This window comes from Canis lupus, chromosome 16 (genome assembly GCF_048164855.1).
Source record: "Canis lupus baileyi chromosome 16, mCanLup2.hap1, whole genome shotgun sequence".
NCBI classification, from domain to species: Eukaryota; Metazoa; Chordata; class Mammalia; order Carnivora; family Canidae; genus Canis; species Canis lupus.
In genome coordinates, this window is record NC_132853.1 from 26389193 (window position 1) to 26408589 (window position 19397).

At 36.5% G+C, this 19397-nt stretch overlaps 1 protein-coding gene across 6 annotated transcripts in view; it reads right to left on the minus strand.

The window, feature by feature from the left end:
- Positions 1-6418: 6418 nt before the first annotated feature.
- The window catches only part of MED13 (mediator complex subunit 13), a 102703-nt gene continuing 89724 nt past the window's right edge, over positions 6419-19397 (minus strand). For 2 of the 6 annotated variants that reach the window (XM_072779696.1, XM_072779697.1), the window contains exons 24-30: positions 18980-19122; positions 18122-18280; positions 17848-18033; positions 15562-15710; positions 13861-14034; positions 11166-11266; positions 6419-10431 (exon numbers count right to left, since the gene is read on the minus strand). In XM_072779696.1, coding sequence (XP_072635797.1) covers positions 10299-10431; positions 11166-11266; positions 13861-14034; positions 15562-15710; positions 17848-18033; positions 18122-18280; positions 18980-19122 — 1045 coding nt within the window. In that variant the 3' untranslated portion in view covers positions 6419-10298. Of the gene's footprint in view, positions 10432-11165; positions 11267-12325; positions 12401-13860; positions 14035-15561; positions 15711-15964; positions 16060-17847; positions 18034-18121; positions 18281-18979; positions 19123-19397 lie in introns of those variants that run through there. The other 4 variants (XR_012008715.1, XR_012008714.1, XM_072779698.1 and 1 more) reach the window with 4 other exon arrangements.

The window sequence follows — 19397 nt, forward strand, 5'->3', positions numbered from 1 at the left end:
CTAACATGTGTTGCAATGTTTCTCAAACTTTTTTCCACCTACAATAATACATTTCACATTGTGATCTAGGACATATATGCATGTATACCCACTTTTTTTTTTTAAGATTTTTTTTGGGGGGGCAGCCCCTGGGGCGCAGCGGTTTAGCGCCGCCTGCAGCCTGGGGTGTGATCCTGGAGACCCGGGATCGAGTCCCACTTGGGCTCCTTGCATGGAGCCTGCTTCTCCCTCTGCCTGTGTCTCTGCCTCTCTCTCTCTCTCTCTCTGTGTCTCTATGAATAAATAAATAAAAATCTTTAAGAAAAAAAAAAGACTTTTTTTTAAAGTAATCTCTACACCTAACACAGGGTCTGAACTCAACCCTGAGATCAAGAGTCAAATGATTTGAGGCACTTGTGTGGCTCGGTTGAGCATCTGCCTTTGGCTCAAGTCATGATCCTGGAGTCCCAGGATTGAGCCCTCCATGGGCTCCCTGGTAAGCGCGAGTCTGCTTCTCCCTCTGCCCCTCACCCCGCTCTCATGCGCTCGCTCTCTCTCTCTCTCTCTCTCTCTCTCTCGGAAAAAAAAAAAAAAGTTGCGTGCTTCACTGAGCTAGCCAGTGCCCATATACCCACAATTAAATGGAATAAAATTTTTATGAAATAATACATACACTACATGTTATGTGTTCTATTTCATTTCTTTAAATTGCTGGTCACAGGGCACCTGGCTGGCTCAGTTGGAGCAAGGCTCAAGTGACCCTTGATCTGAGAGTTTAAGTACAAACGCTACATTGGGTGTAGAGATTACTTAAAAGTAAAATTTTAGGGCATTCCGGGTGGCTCAGTGGTTTAGCGCCGTCTTCGGCTCCCAGCGTGATCCTGGAGACCCGGAATTGAGTCACACGTCCGGCTCCCTGCATGGAGCCTGCTTCTTCCTCTGCTTGTGTCTCTGCCTCTCTCCCTCTCCCTCTCTGTGTGTCTCTCATAAATAAACAAAAAATCTTTTTAAAGATAAAATTTTAAAAAATTGCTGGTCACTACACACTAAAATTGATTTCATAGTCTCTTAGCTTACAAATTGTGTGTTGTCATTTTTAAGCTGATACTTAATAACATTTATTGAACATTTGCTAGGCACTAGTATTTTATATTATCTGATTTCATTCTCTAAGGTAGATAATAGTCTTTTTAAAAAAATTTTTTTACTTATTCATGAGAAACAGAGGGAAAGGCAAAGACAGAGGCAGAGGGAGAAGTAGGCTCCATGCAGGGAGCCCAATGTGGGATCACACCCTGAGCCAAAGGCAGATGCTCAACCGCTGAGCCACCCAGGTGTCCTGATAATAGTCTCAATTTTATAATTGTGGGGAAATTGAGACTGAGAGAGGTTAAATAATTTAATCTCCCTGGATGGTCACTTCACAGGAGTATGGAGAGAAACCAAAGACTGGTTAAGAGGTAAATGAGAGGAGAAAGGACCAAGTGATTTTTAAGATCTTTCAACTCTACTTTTTATGATCCTGTAATTATTAATGGAGAAACAAAATGCAGATCCATCTCAATCTAAGCTAACAACAGATCACACCCAGCCCAAACAAGATCTTAGGTAAAGGTGGTGAGTGCTGACACTTAACCTTCTTCCAAGTCCCCTTCTCCTTCTCTTCCAATTCTTCTCCCAGTGAATATCACCCACTACTCAGAATTTCTCAAGCCAGAAACCTGAAAGCCATCCTAGGTTCCAACCTCTCCCCACTCATCCACATAGTTAAAGTCTTTCAAATCTACACTGTAATGTTTGCCAGTGACATCATTTTGACAATCATATAGAACTCAAAAAAGATTTACTCGTGAACTTTTGAGTTTTAGATCTGCCTCCTCTGAGGCTCATTCCCTAACTATAATAAAATCAATTTTTAAAGACTTTGCAGGGGCACCCAGTTTTGCAGGGGCTCAGTTGGTTGAGCATCTGCCTTTGGCTCAGGTCATGATCCTAGGGTCATGGGATTGATCCTCACATAAGGTTCCCTGTTCAATGGAGAACCTGCTTTTTCCTCTCCTGCTCCCCCAGCTTGTGCTCTCTCCCCGTCAAATAAAATATTAAAAATAATAACAAAGGCTTTGCAGCTCTGATGTTTAGTTAGATTAACAACTTGTAGAAGAGTAAAGTAGTCCTAACATTTAGTTGCTATAAACCACAAAGCCTTTGATTAGTAAAGGGGTATCTTATATGACTGGTGTACCCTTTGTGATATAAAATGTTTGAAGAAATAACCTTCTAAGACCAATGTGGTACTGAGGCTCATTACCATTTCTACTCACAAAAAATATATTTCATCAACTCTGTGGTGACTTTTTTTCACATTTTGAAAAGATTTTTTATTTATTTAAGAGAGAGAGAGAGTGGAAGGAGGGGCAGAAGGAATCCCATGGGCTTGATCTCACAACCCTGAGAATATGACCCAAGTCAAAATCAAGAGTCAGATGCTTAAATGACTGAAATTGAGATGTCTTTTTAAAAATATTTATTTGAAAGAGGGAGGGAGAGAGAGAGCATGATAGAGGGTAAGGGATAGAGAGGAAGATAGGGAATCTTAATTTAAGCAGGCTCAGCTCCATGCCCAGGACAGAGCCCAAGGCGGGGCTTGATGTCGTGACTCTTGAGATAGATCATGACTTGAACTGAAATCAAGTCAAATGCATACCTGTCCCTGAAATTGGGATGTCTTAAAATCAGTAGTTTGTTTAATTTACTAAGCGGCATTTTTTATGTTTTAGTGGTACATAAATGTCTTACAATCACTGGTGTTTAGATTTGGTGAAACATGTTGTGTAGTTCCTATACTTCAAGTCAAAAGGGAAAACTCCTGGGGATCCCTGGGTGGCTCAGCGGTTTAGCGCCTGCCTTTGGCCCAGGCCAGGATCCTGGAGACCCAGGATCGAATTCCACATCAGGCTCCCTGCATGAAGCCTGCTTCTCCCTGTGTCTCTGCCTCTCTCTCTTTCTCTCTCTGTTTCTCATGAATAAATAAATAAATAAAATGTTTTTAAAAAGGGGGGGGGAGACTCCTTCCTAAATGTAATAAACATTCTCCTCTGACTGGCTGACTTAACTCTTTTCTTTTTTTTTTTTTGACTTTACTCTTTTCAGTAAAAAAAACTATTGACTGACTTTAACTATTTTTCAGGGATCCCTGGGTGGCGCAGCGGTTTGGCGCCTGCCTTTGGCCCAGGGCGTGATCCTGGAGACCTGGGATCGAATCCCTCGTTGGGCTCCTGGTGCATGGAGCCTGCTTCTCCCTCTGCCTATGTCTCTGCCTCTCTCTCTCTCTCTCTCTCTGTGACTATCATAAATAAAAATTTTAAAAAACCTATTTTTCAGTAAGACTAAGAGAAGAAAAAAAAGAATCAAAAAGAAAAAGCAACATTATGTTTCAGGTATACTAGGTGTAGATTATTGCGAAGTAAATGGGCTTCAAGAAATTAGAACACCTGGGTATTTAAAGGAAGACCAATATTCTTTGGAAATAGAATCACAGAATTTCAAAGTAAAATGATCTCAGGAACCATCTAGCTCCAGTTTTCTCAACATGAAACTCTGTAATTATCCTCAATAGTGCCCTATTTTATAAAAATTTCTTCCATTGTTTCACCCTTCGAGATCTTTTGGAGTCTTCTTTTACACTGGGTATCTGCTCTAGCTATGCAGATCATATCAATTTTATGGATAAAATACTGAATAAAATTGGGTTCAGCCAAAATTCTATAGTGCAACACCAGAGACATCCCTCCAGGTTGATATAGCTCCATTAATCAAGCCTTTTTTAGTGTAATTGTTCAGTTTGTTGTGAATCATCCCAACTTCTAAGACATTGCCTTGCTTTGGGATATTCTTTTTCCTTACGCTGGCACTCAAGACAGTTTTTCGTGGTCTGAGTTTTTTTTTTTTTTTTTTTTCATGGTCTGACTTCTTAATTCTGTCTTGGACTCCTGCATTATCTATCTATCCCACCATAAACACCACTGTTTTAGTCTGTTGGAACTGCTTGTTTCCCAAATCCTTCATGCTCCTTCTCCCTCACTGTTCCTTCTGAATAAATTTCCTTTATTTTCTTTATGTAGTACCTCCTAAGTATCCTTTAAGTCTCACTCCTAGGGTTTCCTTCCTAAGCATCTTTCCCTGACAAACCACCTATCTCTCGAGATTTAAGTATCCCTCAATGTTCCCAAGGCACCCTTTGCTCCCATCATAGTACTTCACATATTGCACTATATTGTAAAATTTGTCTCTCCTAAAAAACAAAAAAACCATCTCTCCTACCAGAATGTAATACGTGGAGGGCAGGAACTATATTTTATTTCTTTGCCCTTGGCACAGTATGGTATTAATACTGGCTTGCTGAATTGACTTATGTAATACCATGAAACCTTACTAAATGACCTGAATATGCATCTCCATAGTTAATACTGTCAAAATGTAGAGATTGATTTTAACTATTCTATTCTCTCTTGTATATGCATTCCATTATTCCTATCACTCTAGAGGGCTCATGGTACTATGTGCATACAAGTATGTGTCTCAGTAGACTAGGGCTAAAGGTCAAAGGTTAGGATCTCTAATGTAGTCTATTAAATGGTGCTTTAATGAAACTATGCTGGTTTTTAATGATCTTGTTCATAAAGTGAAGTAAATTTGTTTCTAGGACATAACTTTTTAAAACTTCAAAAAACCAGGGAAGTTGTACTTTTCCACTACTCTGGGACCTTCTGGTTTTCTACAGCATTTCTGAAATCATGATCTGTAAGTTCTTTTAGCACTAAGGATGTAACTCATTTGGACCCGGCACCTTTAAATCCTTTAAGTCAGTTAACTACCTCAGATTTTAATTTCATCATAGGCAGATTTTACATTTTAGAACTTGGAAGACCCTTCAAGCTGGCTTTTTAGTGGGGGTAGGTTAGGACAGAAGGGAGATAAACAGTATTAAATACTTGATTCTTTGCATTCCTTCCATCCTTGATCTTGCTAGAAACATATTTTAAAAATCCTGTTGTTAAAAAAAAAAAGTCCTGTTGTTGCCTTTAGGCATTGCCCCCTCCCCCAGAGAAGCCTTAATTATTCTAGATTTGATTCTTCTAGAGAACATAGGTAGTATTATATGAATCATCCCATACATTTGTATTTTACAAATTTCTAAGTGTTTCTTTTAATCCTTTGAGGTTCATAAAGCTAATGTTAGTAAAGTCTGATTACTATTGAGTTCATGTACAAATAAACAAATTAAGACCTCAAGAGGTTTTGATGTTTTGTTTGTAGTCACCAGCTAGAAGATGGCAAACCTAAGAGCACAGGAATCATAATCTAGTGATCCTAAAACTATTTCTACTAGTGTGAAAATAGTCCTAAGTAATTAGAATTATAAAAGTTCATTTAAATTACTTGCAAAACTCAGGGCACCTAGGTGGTTCAGTCAGTTAAATGTCTGACTTCGGCTTGAGTCACTGATCTCAGGGGTCCTGGGATCAAGCCCCACATGGGGCTCCCTGCTCACCCAGGAGCCTGCTTCCCCTCTCTCTCTGCTACTCCTCTGCTTGCGCTCTCTTGCTATCCTCCTCAGATAAAGTCTTTAACAAAATAAATCATATGCAAATCTCACACTACAACTAAGTACCATAGTTTGAGGTATTTACTACAAGAAGTCAACTCAAATATTTCAATGCTTTACTAATGTGCTAGATGTTGTATTGGATTCTAGATGCAATAGTAAGCTAAACATCCAATTTCTGTCCTCATGGGGTTATTTTGTAGGAGACAAATATTCATACAAACTGAAAAACACTATGAAGGCTTCATATGGAATATTACAATAAAGGGATATAGGGACGTCTGGGTGGCTCAGCAGTTTAGTGCCTACCTTCGGCCCAGGGCATGCTCCTGGAGTCCCGAGATTAAGTCCTAGGATCGAGTCCTTTTTTTTTTTTTTTTTTTTTTTTTTTAAAGATTTTATTTATTTATTCATGAGAGACAGAGAGAGAGAGGCAGAGACACAAGCAGATGGAGAAGCAGGCTCCATGCAGGGAGCCTGACATGGGTCTTGATCCTGGGTCTCCAGGATCAGGCCCTGGGCTGAAGGCAGCGCTAAACCGCTGAGCCACCTGGGTTGCCCGTAGGATCGAGTCCTATAGCAGGCTCCATGCAGGGAGCATGCCTAGGTCTCTGCCTCTCTCTCTCTGTCTCTCTGTGTCTCTCATGAACAAATAAATAAAGTCTTTAAAAATAAATCAATACATGAATAAATAAACAAATAAATAAAATACTTCAGATGGAGAAATTAAAAGTCCAATTAATTTTTAGGTTACTAGCCCCCTTTCCACTTATGAAAAAATATTTTTACATGTGTTTAGGATAGAAATATTTTTAACAGAATGAGACACCACAATGAAGGCTTCATGAATAATTTATTCCATTTGAAGTTTTGTTTTTTGTTTTTTTTTTTTTTAAAAAGTATAAACCTTTTCATTTCCTCAATCACAATTTGTACAACTCAGTGTTATGGCATTCGGCAGCAATAGTGTTTGTTCCTTATTTCTTTTTTTTTTTTGTCACATTAAAAAAAAAAAAAAGCAATTGGACCATATTAAATGTCACTGCTAAACAACAACTTTAAAACGCCCCTTCATAAAGTGACCAAGCTATTTTGAGAGAGTTGATGCTGACATGTCCAGTAATGACGTTACAATTTGTAGTTTAAACTCAGTAACTTTACGGTCCACAAATCCAGTTTACTTTGAAAACTAAAGCTATTTTAAAACTTCATGAATACATCAACCTGAGGAGTATTTTAGGTCCCAAATCCAGTTTTTTAATTAATACTCCACAAAAGAGAAAACACATATATGAAATTTTAAACCACAGTTCTGGGCCCATTAAAACACCAAGAAAAACCAGAAGGTTAAGATTTCCAGCTGATGGGGGGGGGGAGGGTGTAAAAAAAAAGTATGCCAAAAACATTTTTCCTTAATTTAGACAAACTAAAATCTTAAGAGGAAACCCAGACCAAAACATTACTCATGCAACATTAAATGTATTAATAGACTGATATGCGATGCCATAGTGGATGAATAGCAAATTATATGATGCAAGAGCATTTAAAAACTTCCTTTTAATGTATTCAATTTGAACATTTTAAATAATGCAACATAGTATTTTGATATTACAGTATTAACATAGTGCTTGATTAAAGATCTGCAAATCTTTGTAGTAACACATTAAGTTAAAAAATTACCTCAGAAGGTAAATATGAAGACGAAAGGAGAATATTTTAATACAGTAATCTGTGCCATACTGACAATTGAGTACGAATACAGCTGAGGATAGTTGACTAAGTAGTAAGAGCTTAATTTTAGTGGTTTAAGAAAAGTTTAGAAAGATTTAAAAATTACAGCTACTTTAAAATTTAAGGATTACATATAAGTACACTTGGTGGCCTTCTGGCCAAACAATAAGGTGTACAGAAATTTATTCATACAGTGTTAATTCACAGTCCTGATAACTGAATGGCTTGCATAAGAAAGTATGGCTAGATGTTTCTCACTGGCTGGAAGCAGACATTATATAACTAATCTTTTTAAATGCCAAAATACTGAACTTCCACCCTGCTTTGTAATGGATAACTGCACAAAAAACAGACATTAGCACTGTAACAAAGAAGTCAGGTGTTGGTGATCAACTGGTATAAAGTATATATTACTTTGCTTACCATTTAAACAAACAAAAAAAAAAACTACCCATACTTGTCTGTGACAGTACATTAGTAAGTCAGATCCATCATCCTGCATAAAAGGCTTAATTTTTTTCTGAAATAAGCCTCTTGACCTTTTCTAATGGCTATTTTATAATTTTATATTTAAGTATGAACTTATATATGAAGGGCAGAAAAAAACCTCTTTATCAGTAAATCCTGTGTATTTGGGAACTACTCCCTGATTCCCAGATAAAAAGGAATTATTATACTGGGTTCCTTCCTTATGGCTCCATATAAAAGAAACTGTCAGGGAATAATTTTTTAAAAATCTATTTTCAAACTGAGGTGTGGTTACAATAAGCTAGTGATATTAAACAACTGAGAATATAGCTTTTATTTTTAAAAGTCACTACTGAGCTAAGTATATAAAAAAGAATACTTTTTATAGAAATTCCAAATAAGCATCTTTCCCTCAAATCTCAGACAAGTTTTTTAAAGTACAGAACAAAACATGCCAACATAATCTGTAGTGTGCTAGCATAATTTAAAAATGAATGCAGAGATGTGATCTTTAAATTTTAATGTCAAAAATGCTGACCATTGGAATTGCATTATAATTTTGAAGAAGTGATTGAAAACCTTTGTCACCAGTTGTGTGTTCTTTATAGAAAAAACAAGACTTGCTAATGTTTAATATACACAATTTGAAGAAGTTATATTGTTCATAAGAAAGTGATATTTAAGCTAAGCATATAGTATTTACAAAACAAGTTTCAGTAAAAACAAAACAAAACATACCGAATTACAGTTTTGTAAATACAACTGATTTTGTCCTTGTGGAGAATTAGTGACTGTACAAATTCGGAATTTTGCTAGACTGCTTCCAAGAAAGATAGGTAGACTTGGTGACTGTGAATTCAAGTCAGCAATATAGGTAGGAGGCTAACTTGGACTCTCTTGTGAGCAGCACTGTAGAAACATTTTAAGGGGGTAAAGCCTGCATAAAAGCATTTTTCTTGGCATGTGCAAACAAGAAGGGGGAAAGCTGTATTGAAGGAAGGGGTGAATTAAAGTCCCTAAAATTCAAGTCCCTTCTTTAGGGAGGTGAGAACCTCCTTGGCATATGCCCTGCCTTAATCTGAGCTGTGTTATAGAAAAGTACAGACTCTGGTGTTTGGGACTGCCATCTCCAAACCAAGAAAATTAAATAAATAAAAAAGGCAAAAGGAAACAGGTTAAGTTTAGAAAATGATTCTTTAACTAGTGGAATAGAGTCTGAATACCAGAATTCACTGAGAATCTATATACACCACAGTCTGATTGCACACACACACCCATACATATGCATACTCTCACACACATTCCCAATCTTTAATTTAAAAAACAACAACAAAAAAGTCAAACAATCAGAGTGACTGTTCTTAAAATAATTTGTAAAATGCCTAGAGCTGGGCTAAATTTCAACCTCATAGCAGATCCTGAAGATAATTTTCATAATTAATAATATTCCCATGCCTAGATGTGCCACTGTCAAAACTGGAAAAAAAAAAAAAAAACATTTAAGCATGTAACATTAAACACCAAAATTAGTTTAAGCATTCAGTAGCAAATGTTTTTCTTGTAAAACTAAGTTTCTTTCACTGGAAATGGCCTGAAATATTAGTCATAGCCCTAAACCATAGTACAAAATATAACTGAAGAATTCTCATTTTATTCTAAGTTAAACCACCCAACAATATCACTTGTATATTGCCATCATGTTATTCTGTAAAGGTGTGATATATAAAATGCTGTAAGACCCGGTACCTTTTCAATTTATAAACACAGTGAACTTCATTACTGTACATGTACTCTGCAACTACAGCTTAGCTGTAAATCCTCCACACACAATGGTATGGACATTATTCCCCCTCTATCCCCATTAAACTGTACATTGAGACAATACAAATTTACTGTCCCACCCACCCCCTTACAAAAAAATAATACTCTAAAAGCAACCCTACTGCAACTTTTTAATTAAGACGATTACATATATTTTAGACCAATTGCTTTAAAGCAAGAAGGCAGTATAAACCTTCTAGGAAAATTTTTATAAAAGAGGTTAAGAAATATAAGACAATTTATACATTTAAAAACTTACAATAAATAAGAGATGCAGGCATTTTTGAATACTAGATACTATAATCCAATACAAGAACATCTTGATGTTCTGAAGCCATATGTTGAAATTCATTGTTCCTCATGTTTCCTCTCCATGCTTTTAATATTCATTTAACATGACTGGGTACTATGGCTCATTACTTTTCACAAATACTGTGACTGGAAAAAAAAGGTTAATTTTGCTACGAAAATGTTATAATACGTTTTGTATGATCAGTCATCATCCTAAAGAGTTCAGTATAGTCAATGAAAAATATCAGGGTTATAGCCCCTCCCCCCAAGTCAAAACAATATTTGTTGAAGTAATAAGTATTAGACCCCATCACAGATGACTTTCACTGAGAAGATAACTCAATCTTGCAGCGAAATATCTTTTTTCCTTGTTCTTTTCTTGCACAGTTCTGTCGAATGAAGATCACAGCATATTCATGATAAAGTTATATAACTGATTCAGCACCACAAAATGAATTGGGAGACATGAGCGTCTGTCCTGGATTGCAGGGTCACAGGTTAGCCAGGAGAGTGCATTGTACTGTTCCAAAACAAACCTGAAAAGTAGAAGTCATGTATTTACTTTCACTGTAGATTATGGAAGCAGTTCCCAATGATGGCATCTAAGATTCAAAGTCACTTAAAAAAAATGGTGGAAAGTATGGAATAGAGTCCTTGGGGAGATTAAAGACTAATTTTCATAAAAAGTACTTTCAAAAGTAGATTACACATGCTAGAAAGGACTCATTCTAAATGACCTAATTCATCTAGAGATCCAAGGGTACACAACTGTAAATTACTGCCAAATGTGAGAATACAAAAGGATCAGTACATTCTTTCTTTTAAAAAAAACCAAAACGTCTTTTCTCTTTTATTTATTCATGAGAGACACAAAGAGAGAGGCAGAGATACAGGCAGAGAGAGAAGCAGGCTTCATGCAGGGAGCCTGATGTGGGACTCGATCCTGGGACTCCAGGATCATGCCCTGGGCCAAAGGCAGATGCTCAACCGCCGAGCCACCCAGGCATCCCCATTCTTTCTTTTTTTAAAAAAATTATTTATGAGAGAGAGAGAGAGAGAGAGAGAACACAAGCAGGGAGGAGGGGCAGAGGGAGAAGGAGAAGCACACCTCTTGGTGAATAGGGAGCCTGACATGGGTCTTGATCCCAGGGCGCCAGGATCATGACCTGAGCCATAGGCAGACGCTTAACCATCTGAGCCACCCAGTGCCCTAATATTATATTCTTTCAAAGATACAATGAAGAACCTTTAGTGGTAAAAAGATTTATACCTGAGGACATCTGAAGTCTGATTTGAGTCAAGTGGGTGGGAGTGTTTACTGTGAAGCAGCTCGTCAGATTGCACTGAAGGCACGTGGAGGTGCAAAGAGGCCTAAAAAAACAGGTAATCAGTCAGCCAAATGGAAAAGTTGTTGGTTTTACCTTATTTTCCCACGGTCTCGTCCTTGATGAAATACATTTTAGACCTATGTGATGAATGGGCACCACTATAAAGATGCTTCTTGTTCTTGCTTACAGAAGTAATTTTCAAGTGCATAGCTTATATTCAATCTTACTTTATTTTCTTTAGCTCTATTTTTAAGATCACATAATAATCCTAAAAGAATTTACATAAAAGTCATTTAAAGTTATCTACTTTTTCAGTGTAACATGCCTAGATGTGTCAATGTTTAAGGAAGCACTAAGCTGATAAACCTCAAGAGTCTGTCTACAGGTTACACAACTTTAGACTATGCACATCCACATAGGTCTAGCACTGAAAAATGTAACAGGAGTAAGCATATGCAAATATAATGCTTACAAAAGCTATACATTTTAAAGCTACCTGTGGTGGAACGGTGAGGACTCTAATGCAGTGCATAGAGTGCCTTCTTTTGCCCATGCAATTTCATAATGGAGGCTTAGTGACAACTGCCACACCCATTCTGGTATGACAATGAAGAGTGGAAGAAAGGAATTTCAATTAAAGTGAATCATTTTTTGTTTACGGAGTCATTATATATAAAGTGCTAAAAAAAACTATGAGAGATGGAGAAACTCTTAGCAGATCTCATTCCATATACTGTAAAAGGTACTATTTTATATTTAGGTGATCTCTCCTCTACAACTGTAACATGTATATAAATTCTTGTGTTATATATTCAAGGATATAATCAAAGATATATATTTTTTAACTGCCCATAAACTCTTAATTTATAAGTTATAAGCAAAAGTCTCGGCAGATCACTACAAATTAAATGAATATAGTCAGGACCAGAAATCACCATTTAATTTCTATGATAAAAAGATCTTTTAATCATCTAGGTAAAAATCTATTATTTTTCCAAGTAAACAGAAACACATCAGGTGGTATTTTTGCCTATGGTGTAGGAAATAAGATGGAATGTATGAAAACAAAAGGTGAACAAAATTATGGTAAATTATGCCTTACCTGGTAATTCAGACCAGAAGTCCTAATCTTGTTACACTGTATCTGAGGGTGAATGCCCACTTTACACTATCCTCTCTGCAAATAAATATTGAGTAGAAAAGAATCTGGATAGTCCCTTGGACTTTTTGTAAAGTGGTGTTTCCTAAAAAAATGTTCCGTGAAACACTAAGGTCATGAACTATTAATTGGTGTTACACAATCGCTTTCTTGTGTATTAAAGTAAGTTTGGGAAATAGGTATACAATGGTATTTGCTGCTGTTTTTCAGAGGCTTTAATGTGCATACATGTATTTTAACAACAAAAGGGGGTAGAAAGCATGTGCAACACTTCCCAAAGGACCAAAGAACCCTTTGTTTTGTAGAAACACCAAGGACTACTATTTTGCAGAAACACACTTGGGAATATGTTCTTGTAATGAGGTCTGTATAGACCACTGTACATATATTGGAAGGGGAAGAAAAATCTTATGATAAAACTTTATTACCTTGGCTGACACTTCCTAATATATTATCACATCAATAGTCAATTCAGATCAACAGCTGTTGTATTCTTTATGAATGTGCTACAGAAGTTCAATGCTTAGTCTCAAATGTCACTGACTCAATGATATGTGGGCTAAGGGTATCAAGATTTAATAGCAACAGGCTTAAAAGAGAGCAAGCCTATTGGTTCAAGTACCCACGAAAATATAACCCCAAGAAACTAAACCACAGTATCCGACTTTACCCTATAGTAAAAATCAGTTGGCAAGAAGTTAGGTTACCCTGACTTCTGGAATACAATAGTCAACTTCTGTGCGTATATATAAAAATAAATGAATCAGATCTGAATTTCCTATTTTGGAATAGTAGTAAGAAGCAGCAGTAACAAACTAACAAACTCTGGATAGGACTTTCACATTTCATTTTACGATTTTATAATGTATTTCAACCTTGATATGTCACTTGCTAATGAACTTGTTTTGATAAGTAAGTCACTATGGATCTGAGAATCTCAGTACTTGAAAACCACTTAATAGTTTTACACAGCAATTTACACAAAGCTAGAAAAAAAATTTAAGGAGGTAGTAAATGGACCTACTATCAAATATTCTTACAAAACTATGAATCCTTTAAACCCAAAATACTGTGACATAATAGCAGTAGGATGTAATTCAAAGAACAGCACAATCATGAAAGGATCCAGACTGCAGTCCTGAGTCTACTACCCATTTATGACTTTGGAAAAATGAGTTTTTCTGAACTTTAACATGCTCACCTAGAAAATGAAAAAGGTTAGATTAAAAGTAATACAAGTTTCACCCAGCGCTAAATTTCCATATGTGCAGCTGCAAATAATAAGAACAAATGTCCCAGAAATATGTCCAAACTTAGTATCAATTTAAAAAGTAGAGCTGTTTTGTAATTAGAGAACTTCTTTGTGACTTTGTCATATTTCACAGTGCATTTAATAAGACCTTAGACACTTCTCGATATTTCTTAGGAATTAAGCATCAATTAGCATTATTTAGGAACTGGCATAGAAATGGAAATACCTTAAGAAAAAGGGGACACTGATATTGTGCTTGAGGACATGCTGACCAGAACCAGTCAGGTAACGGACCCGCTTTGGCAGTTGATACAAAGTAACCGAGGGCCAATGGTTGCTGAAGAATATTAGTTACTTCATCATGAGATTCTGTTGAAAGTAGCCGATCAGTACCCTGACCCTTAAATAGAATTAAAAGTGTGTTAGTTCATTTGATATACCTAGGCACTCGATACACAGAATGGTTTATGGCAACCAATCTCTTTTTATCAATTTAAAAAAATATTAAAGGATACTGAAAAAATCAATTGCTATGTACTTAGTAAGACCATAATTAGTAACAATATTAAAAGAGTTTTAAGGGTTGTATGAGGAAATTAACATACCAACTGTTTAACAAGTTGGTAGTATTATGCTGAGTCATGTTCAGTGTGTTCCAACCAAATGTTTAATGAAATTTCAACTTATTTCCTAATACTCCCTCAACTAATTCCTGACCACCACACCTCAATCCAAAAGATAATTTAAATTTCACTTTGTTCATCTAATACTATAAAATGTAGTTATTAGCGTTTGGAAAGCATTATGGCAATGTGAAGGGACATCTAGTAAGTGATGCTCATATCCTTTAGATTAGTCCATGTAGTTCTTGGTATTTATGTTAAGGAAATAGATAAAAAGAAGCAAAATGATATGCATGGAAAAGTTCATTGCAACATTACCTATAACAGATAAAAATAAAATATTTAAAGGTCCAATATTTTGGGACATAACAAATTATGGGAAAACAACATTAAAAAGCTGATTATACTTATTTATACATATTGAGAGCTGCAATATAAATATACGTGAAAGGAAGGTAATTTGCTAAAAGTAAAAATGGTTTTATTAAAGTAGTGAGATTAGTGGTGCATATATATAGCTTTTCAATAATCTAATTTTCCAAGATTTTTTTATTTTTATGTAATCTCTACACCCAATGTGGAACTCAAACTTAAAACCCCGAAATCAAGAGTTGCATACTTTACTGACTGAGCCAGCTAGGTACCCCAATAATTTCACTTCATTTCAGTTAAAAAAAAAAAGGAAGAAAAGGATACAAGGTAAAACTGGACAAAGATCCTCCCTTATTTTAAAGACAGGCTTCTAAACATATGCATGCTATAACAATCAAATAATCACTATATATAGTTTCACCCAAATAAAGATGTAATTCAAATCAAGCCCAGTTAGTTTTGAGTTCAAATAGAAGGACAAGACAGCCTGCTTCCCAAATACTAAAAATTAAGACAGAGGGAAGGAAAGTGGTCAGCATTTCTTCTGTTCTTATGAGAAAAATCAGTATTTCTATTGTGTTCCTCCTCACAACTCTGATAATGAATGGCAGCTCTTAGAGCATACACTAATTCTCAGATAATCTGATCCTATACCTGATCAGAAGCTACAGTAAAGTGGCAGGAAAACTACAAAAGGAGGACTAAAGCCAAGTAATCTAGAAAACAGCAAGTCAAGGACAGTAGAAACTTAGAGACCCTCTTTATAATGCATAATTCAAAATACTAACATCTGTAAGACAGATGTGCAAGAATGCACCATTAATCTCACTTCTTGCTCATTTCCAAGGAAAAAACAGTATTTCATTTCTCTATCCATTACACGAAGTTAATGAACAACGTTTAGATTAACTAAGCTTTTATAACAGGGTTACCTTGCCAGCATCACCTCCATGGGGGTAATGAGATCCTGGAGAATGTACGGGAGACCCCGTTGGAGATGCAGGAAGAATATTAATAATATCAGGGTCAAGATCATCTCCGGTGTCTAACAAATCAAAGATACCCATTCCATCTGCTCCATCTATACAGGAAAAGGAAAAATAAATACTCTATTTTTCACATCCCACGGTCATTTAGAGGAGAGGGTTAAAATAAATTAATGAATTTCAACCAAAATGGGTTAATTTAATTAACATCTACTGAATGTCTACCATCTGCCAGGTATTGTTCTAGGAGCCATATAAATAATTATACACATAAACATGTGGTAGTCTGAATAATGCCCTCCCCCCAAGATGTCCACATCCTAATCCCAGGAATGTGTGAATATGTTACCATAAAGAACTTTGCAGATGTGATCAAGCTAAGGATCTTGAGATGGGGAGGTTATTCTGGATTATCCAGGTGGGTCCAATGTAATCACAGGGGTCCTAATAAGAGGGAGGCAGTAGTGTTAGAGTCAGTGATGGTGAGGTGATGATGCTATACCTCTGCTGCTGAAGATGGTAGAAGGGGCCATGAGCAAGAGGTGGTCTCTAGAAGCTAGCAAAGCTAGCAAAGAAACAGTTCTTCCTTAGAGCTTCCAGAGAGAACCAACCCTGCAGACACATTGACTATAGCCCAGTTAAGAATGATTTTAAACTCCTGACCTCCAGAACTGTAAGGCAATAAACGTGTGTTGTTTAAAGCTACTAAGCATGTGTTAGTTTGCTATAGCAGCAATAGGAAACTAATACAAAACATGGTATAAGCTAGAAATGAAAATGTATTTAAAATGGGACTATGCACAATTAATACTCTATTATTATGTAAAATATTCAAGTTACCATATAACACACTGAAAGAAAAAAATAATATATATTCCTTGTGACTTTGTTTTTTTTAAGATTTTATTTCAGAGAGAGAAAGCATGCGCTAGCGCACACACGGGAAATCTGAGCAAAGGAAGAGAAACCCTAGCAGACTCCACGCTGAGCGCAGAGCCTGACATGGCGCTTAATCCCAAGACACTGAGATCAGGACCTAAGCCGAAATCAGGAGCAGGACACTCAACTCACTGAGCAACCCAGGCGCCCATTACTTGTGACTTTAGAAATGTGCAATTTTCTAAATGGAGTATCACTTATTCTCTTCTACTAAATTGTAATCTATAAATTTATCTACCGGCGTTATTCTCTAGCATGGCAGTTTATATAAATTATTTAGACAAATCAATTTATTTTATTTTTTTAAAGATTTTATTTATTCATAGAGACACACGGGGCAGGGGGGAAGAGAGAAAGAGAGAGAGAGAGAGAGAGAGAGAGAGGCAGAGGGAGAAGCAGGCCCCATGCAGGGAGCCCGATGTGGGACTCGATCCTGTATCTCCAGGATCACACCCCAGGCTGCAGGTGGCGCTAAACCACTGTGCCACCGGGGCTGCCCTTGACAAATCAATTTAGAAGGAATATAAAATGTGCTGCAAAGTCTATGGTCTATGTACAAGTAGCAGCACAGGCAAAAAAACCTATGCATTTTATGATAAATGTTGCCTTTTAAAATAAGTAAATATTTACGAGATAAATATCAGTTCCAATATCAGTAAGGTAGAATAATGACTGTATTAGTTTCCTACTGCCTCTTTAGTCAATTACCACAATCTTGTTGACTTAAAACAACACACCTTCATTCTCTATAGTTCTGGGGGCCAGAAGTCCAAAATCAATTTTACTGGGCTGAAATCAAACTACTGGTCATTAGGTCAAAATCAGGCACCAGAGGCCTATGCTCTTTCTGGAGGTTCTGTGGTAAATCTGTTTTCTTCTCTTTTCCAGAATCTAGAACTACATTCCTTGCATCCCTTGGTTCATGGCCCCTTCTTCCACCTTCAAAGTCAGCAGCATAACACCATTTCTGACTTTCCTTCCCTCTGTTTCCATCACATGACCTTCTCCTCTTTTGTGCATACATTATCAAATTTCCCTCTGCCTCCCTCTTATAAGGACACACGTGATTACTTTTAGGACCCATCTGCATAACCCAGGATAACCTCTCCAACTCATGATCTTTAACGTAGTCACATATGCAAAGTCTTTGGTCAACTAAGGTTAACATTCATAGGTTTCAGAAACATTTACTGGATACAGATAGGTTTGGGGAAGCACTCTTCAGCCTAAAATCAGCCACAATCATCAAGACTTACTTAGTATTTGCAAACCTTTAAAGAACAATTCACCTACCATTGTTGGGATTAAAAGCTAAGTCCAAATTTTCAGTGGTGTAAGTAGCTGAAGCTACTTGCACAGAAGCAGAAGTAGGGAACACAAGTATATGAGTACATGATGTATCTTGTGGGGTATTTAGCTGAGATGTCTGCATGTTTAGGGTGGTGCTTCTTCCAAATACAGAACCAGTTGATACAGAATCTGAAAATAAAGAGAATCAATCTCATATAATACTAAGAACCACAAGTGCATGAAGAAGTAAATCTGATATAAACTAAAGATAGCTAACCTGGCATAATAACAAAAGAGCCTTGGGGTTCCATTGCTACCAAGCAAGCACTGAGAATGCTGGGAGAGTCTGCAGCAGATATACCACACATTCTACACATGTCTTTGAGCCTTTTACTTAGAGACTGCAAGTTTCGACGACTCAGCAAACTGCTCCAATCTGTGGGTAACAATAGTTAAAACAAACAAACAAAAAAAAACCCCACAAAGTAAAAGCATTGTTAACCAAAGTTAAAACATAATAGTTTTAAAATTAGTGAATTCCGCAAATAGAAGTCCATTTTAATAAGCCGAAATATCTCTTTTTAAAAAAGATTTTATTTATTTATTCATGAGACACACACACAGAGAGAGAGGCAGAGACACAGGCAGAGAGAGAAGCAGGCTCCATGCAGGGAGCCCGACGTGGGACTCGATCCCAGAACTCCAGGATCACTCCCTGGTCGAAGGCAGACGCCCAACCGCTGAGCCACCCAGGCATCCCAAGCCAAAAATCTCTTATTGCGGATGTTACACAACATCCTTTATCTCCCTAACTTTAATGTATGTCAACATTAATTAGTACCTGCTAAACAGGGGATGAGCTGAATAATAAGCAGAAAGAGGAAAAAATGGAAGACAAAAAATAATTAATAGTAAGAACACTGGTATTAAAGTCAAAATATAGAAAAATGTCCTTTTAAAATTGGAATTAGGCCAATTGTGACCTAGACATATGTGATTCCTCTTTGAAGGCAGAAAAATTAGTTTTTATAATCTCTGCATTTTATTCAGTACATACACCTAGATGTGGTTTCACAGTATATTAATTAACATAAAACGGAAATTTAAGTTCTTAACAATCAAAGCACAATTTTACCTTTCAATTCTCCATGACCAATCCTTCCTAAACGGCCAATTACAACCCTCCATGGTAATGAACTCATTTGTACAAGTCCTAAGCACCACTCCCAAAGTTTCTGTAGACCAAACCTCCTAGCAGATCCTTTTTTCCGGCGAGCCCTGTTGTACAGAATAAAGAAACAATTAAATATTTCTAAAATTCATATGACAACATTTTAAAAGACCTCAAATTTGTGAAAAACTAGTCCTTTAATTTTACATTAAGTCCTAACCAAAGATATACATAAAGTCATAGGTTTGCCATGCTGCTTTGTGCTTTTCATATAACACATTAAAGCAGATTACTTAAAATGAAAAACTGTCCATGAACCACCAAAATTCATCAGAAACACTGTTCTACACCAGAAAATGACAAATTTTTTCTTTAAAAGGCC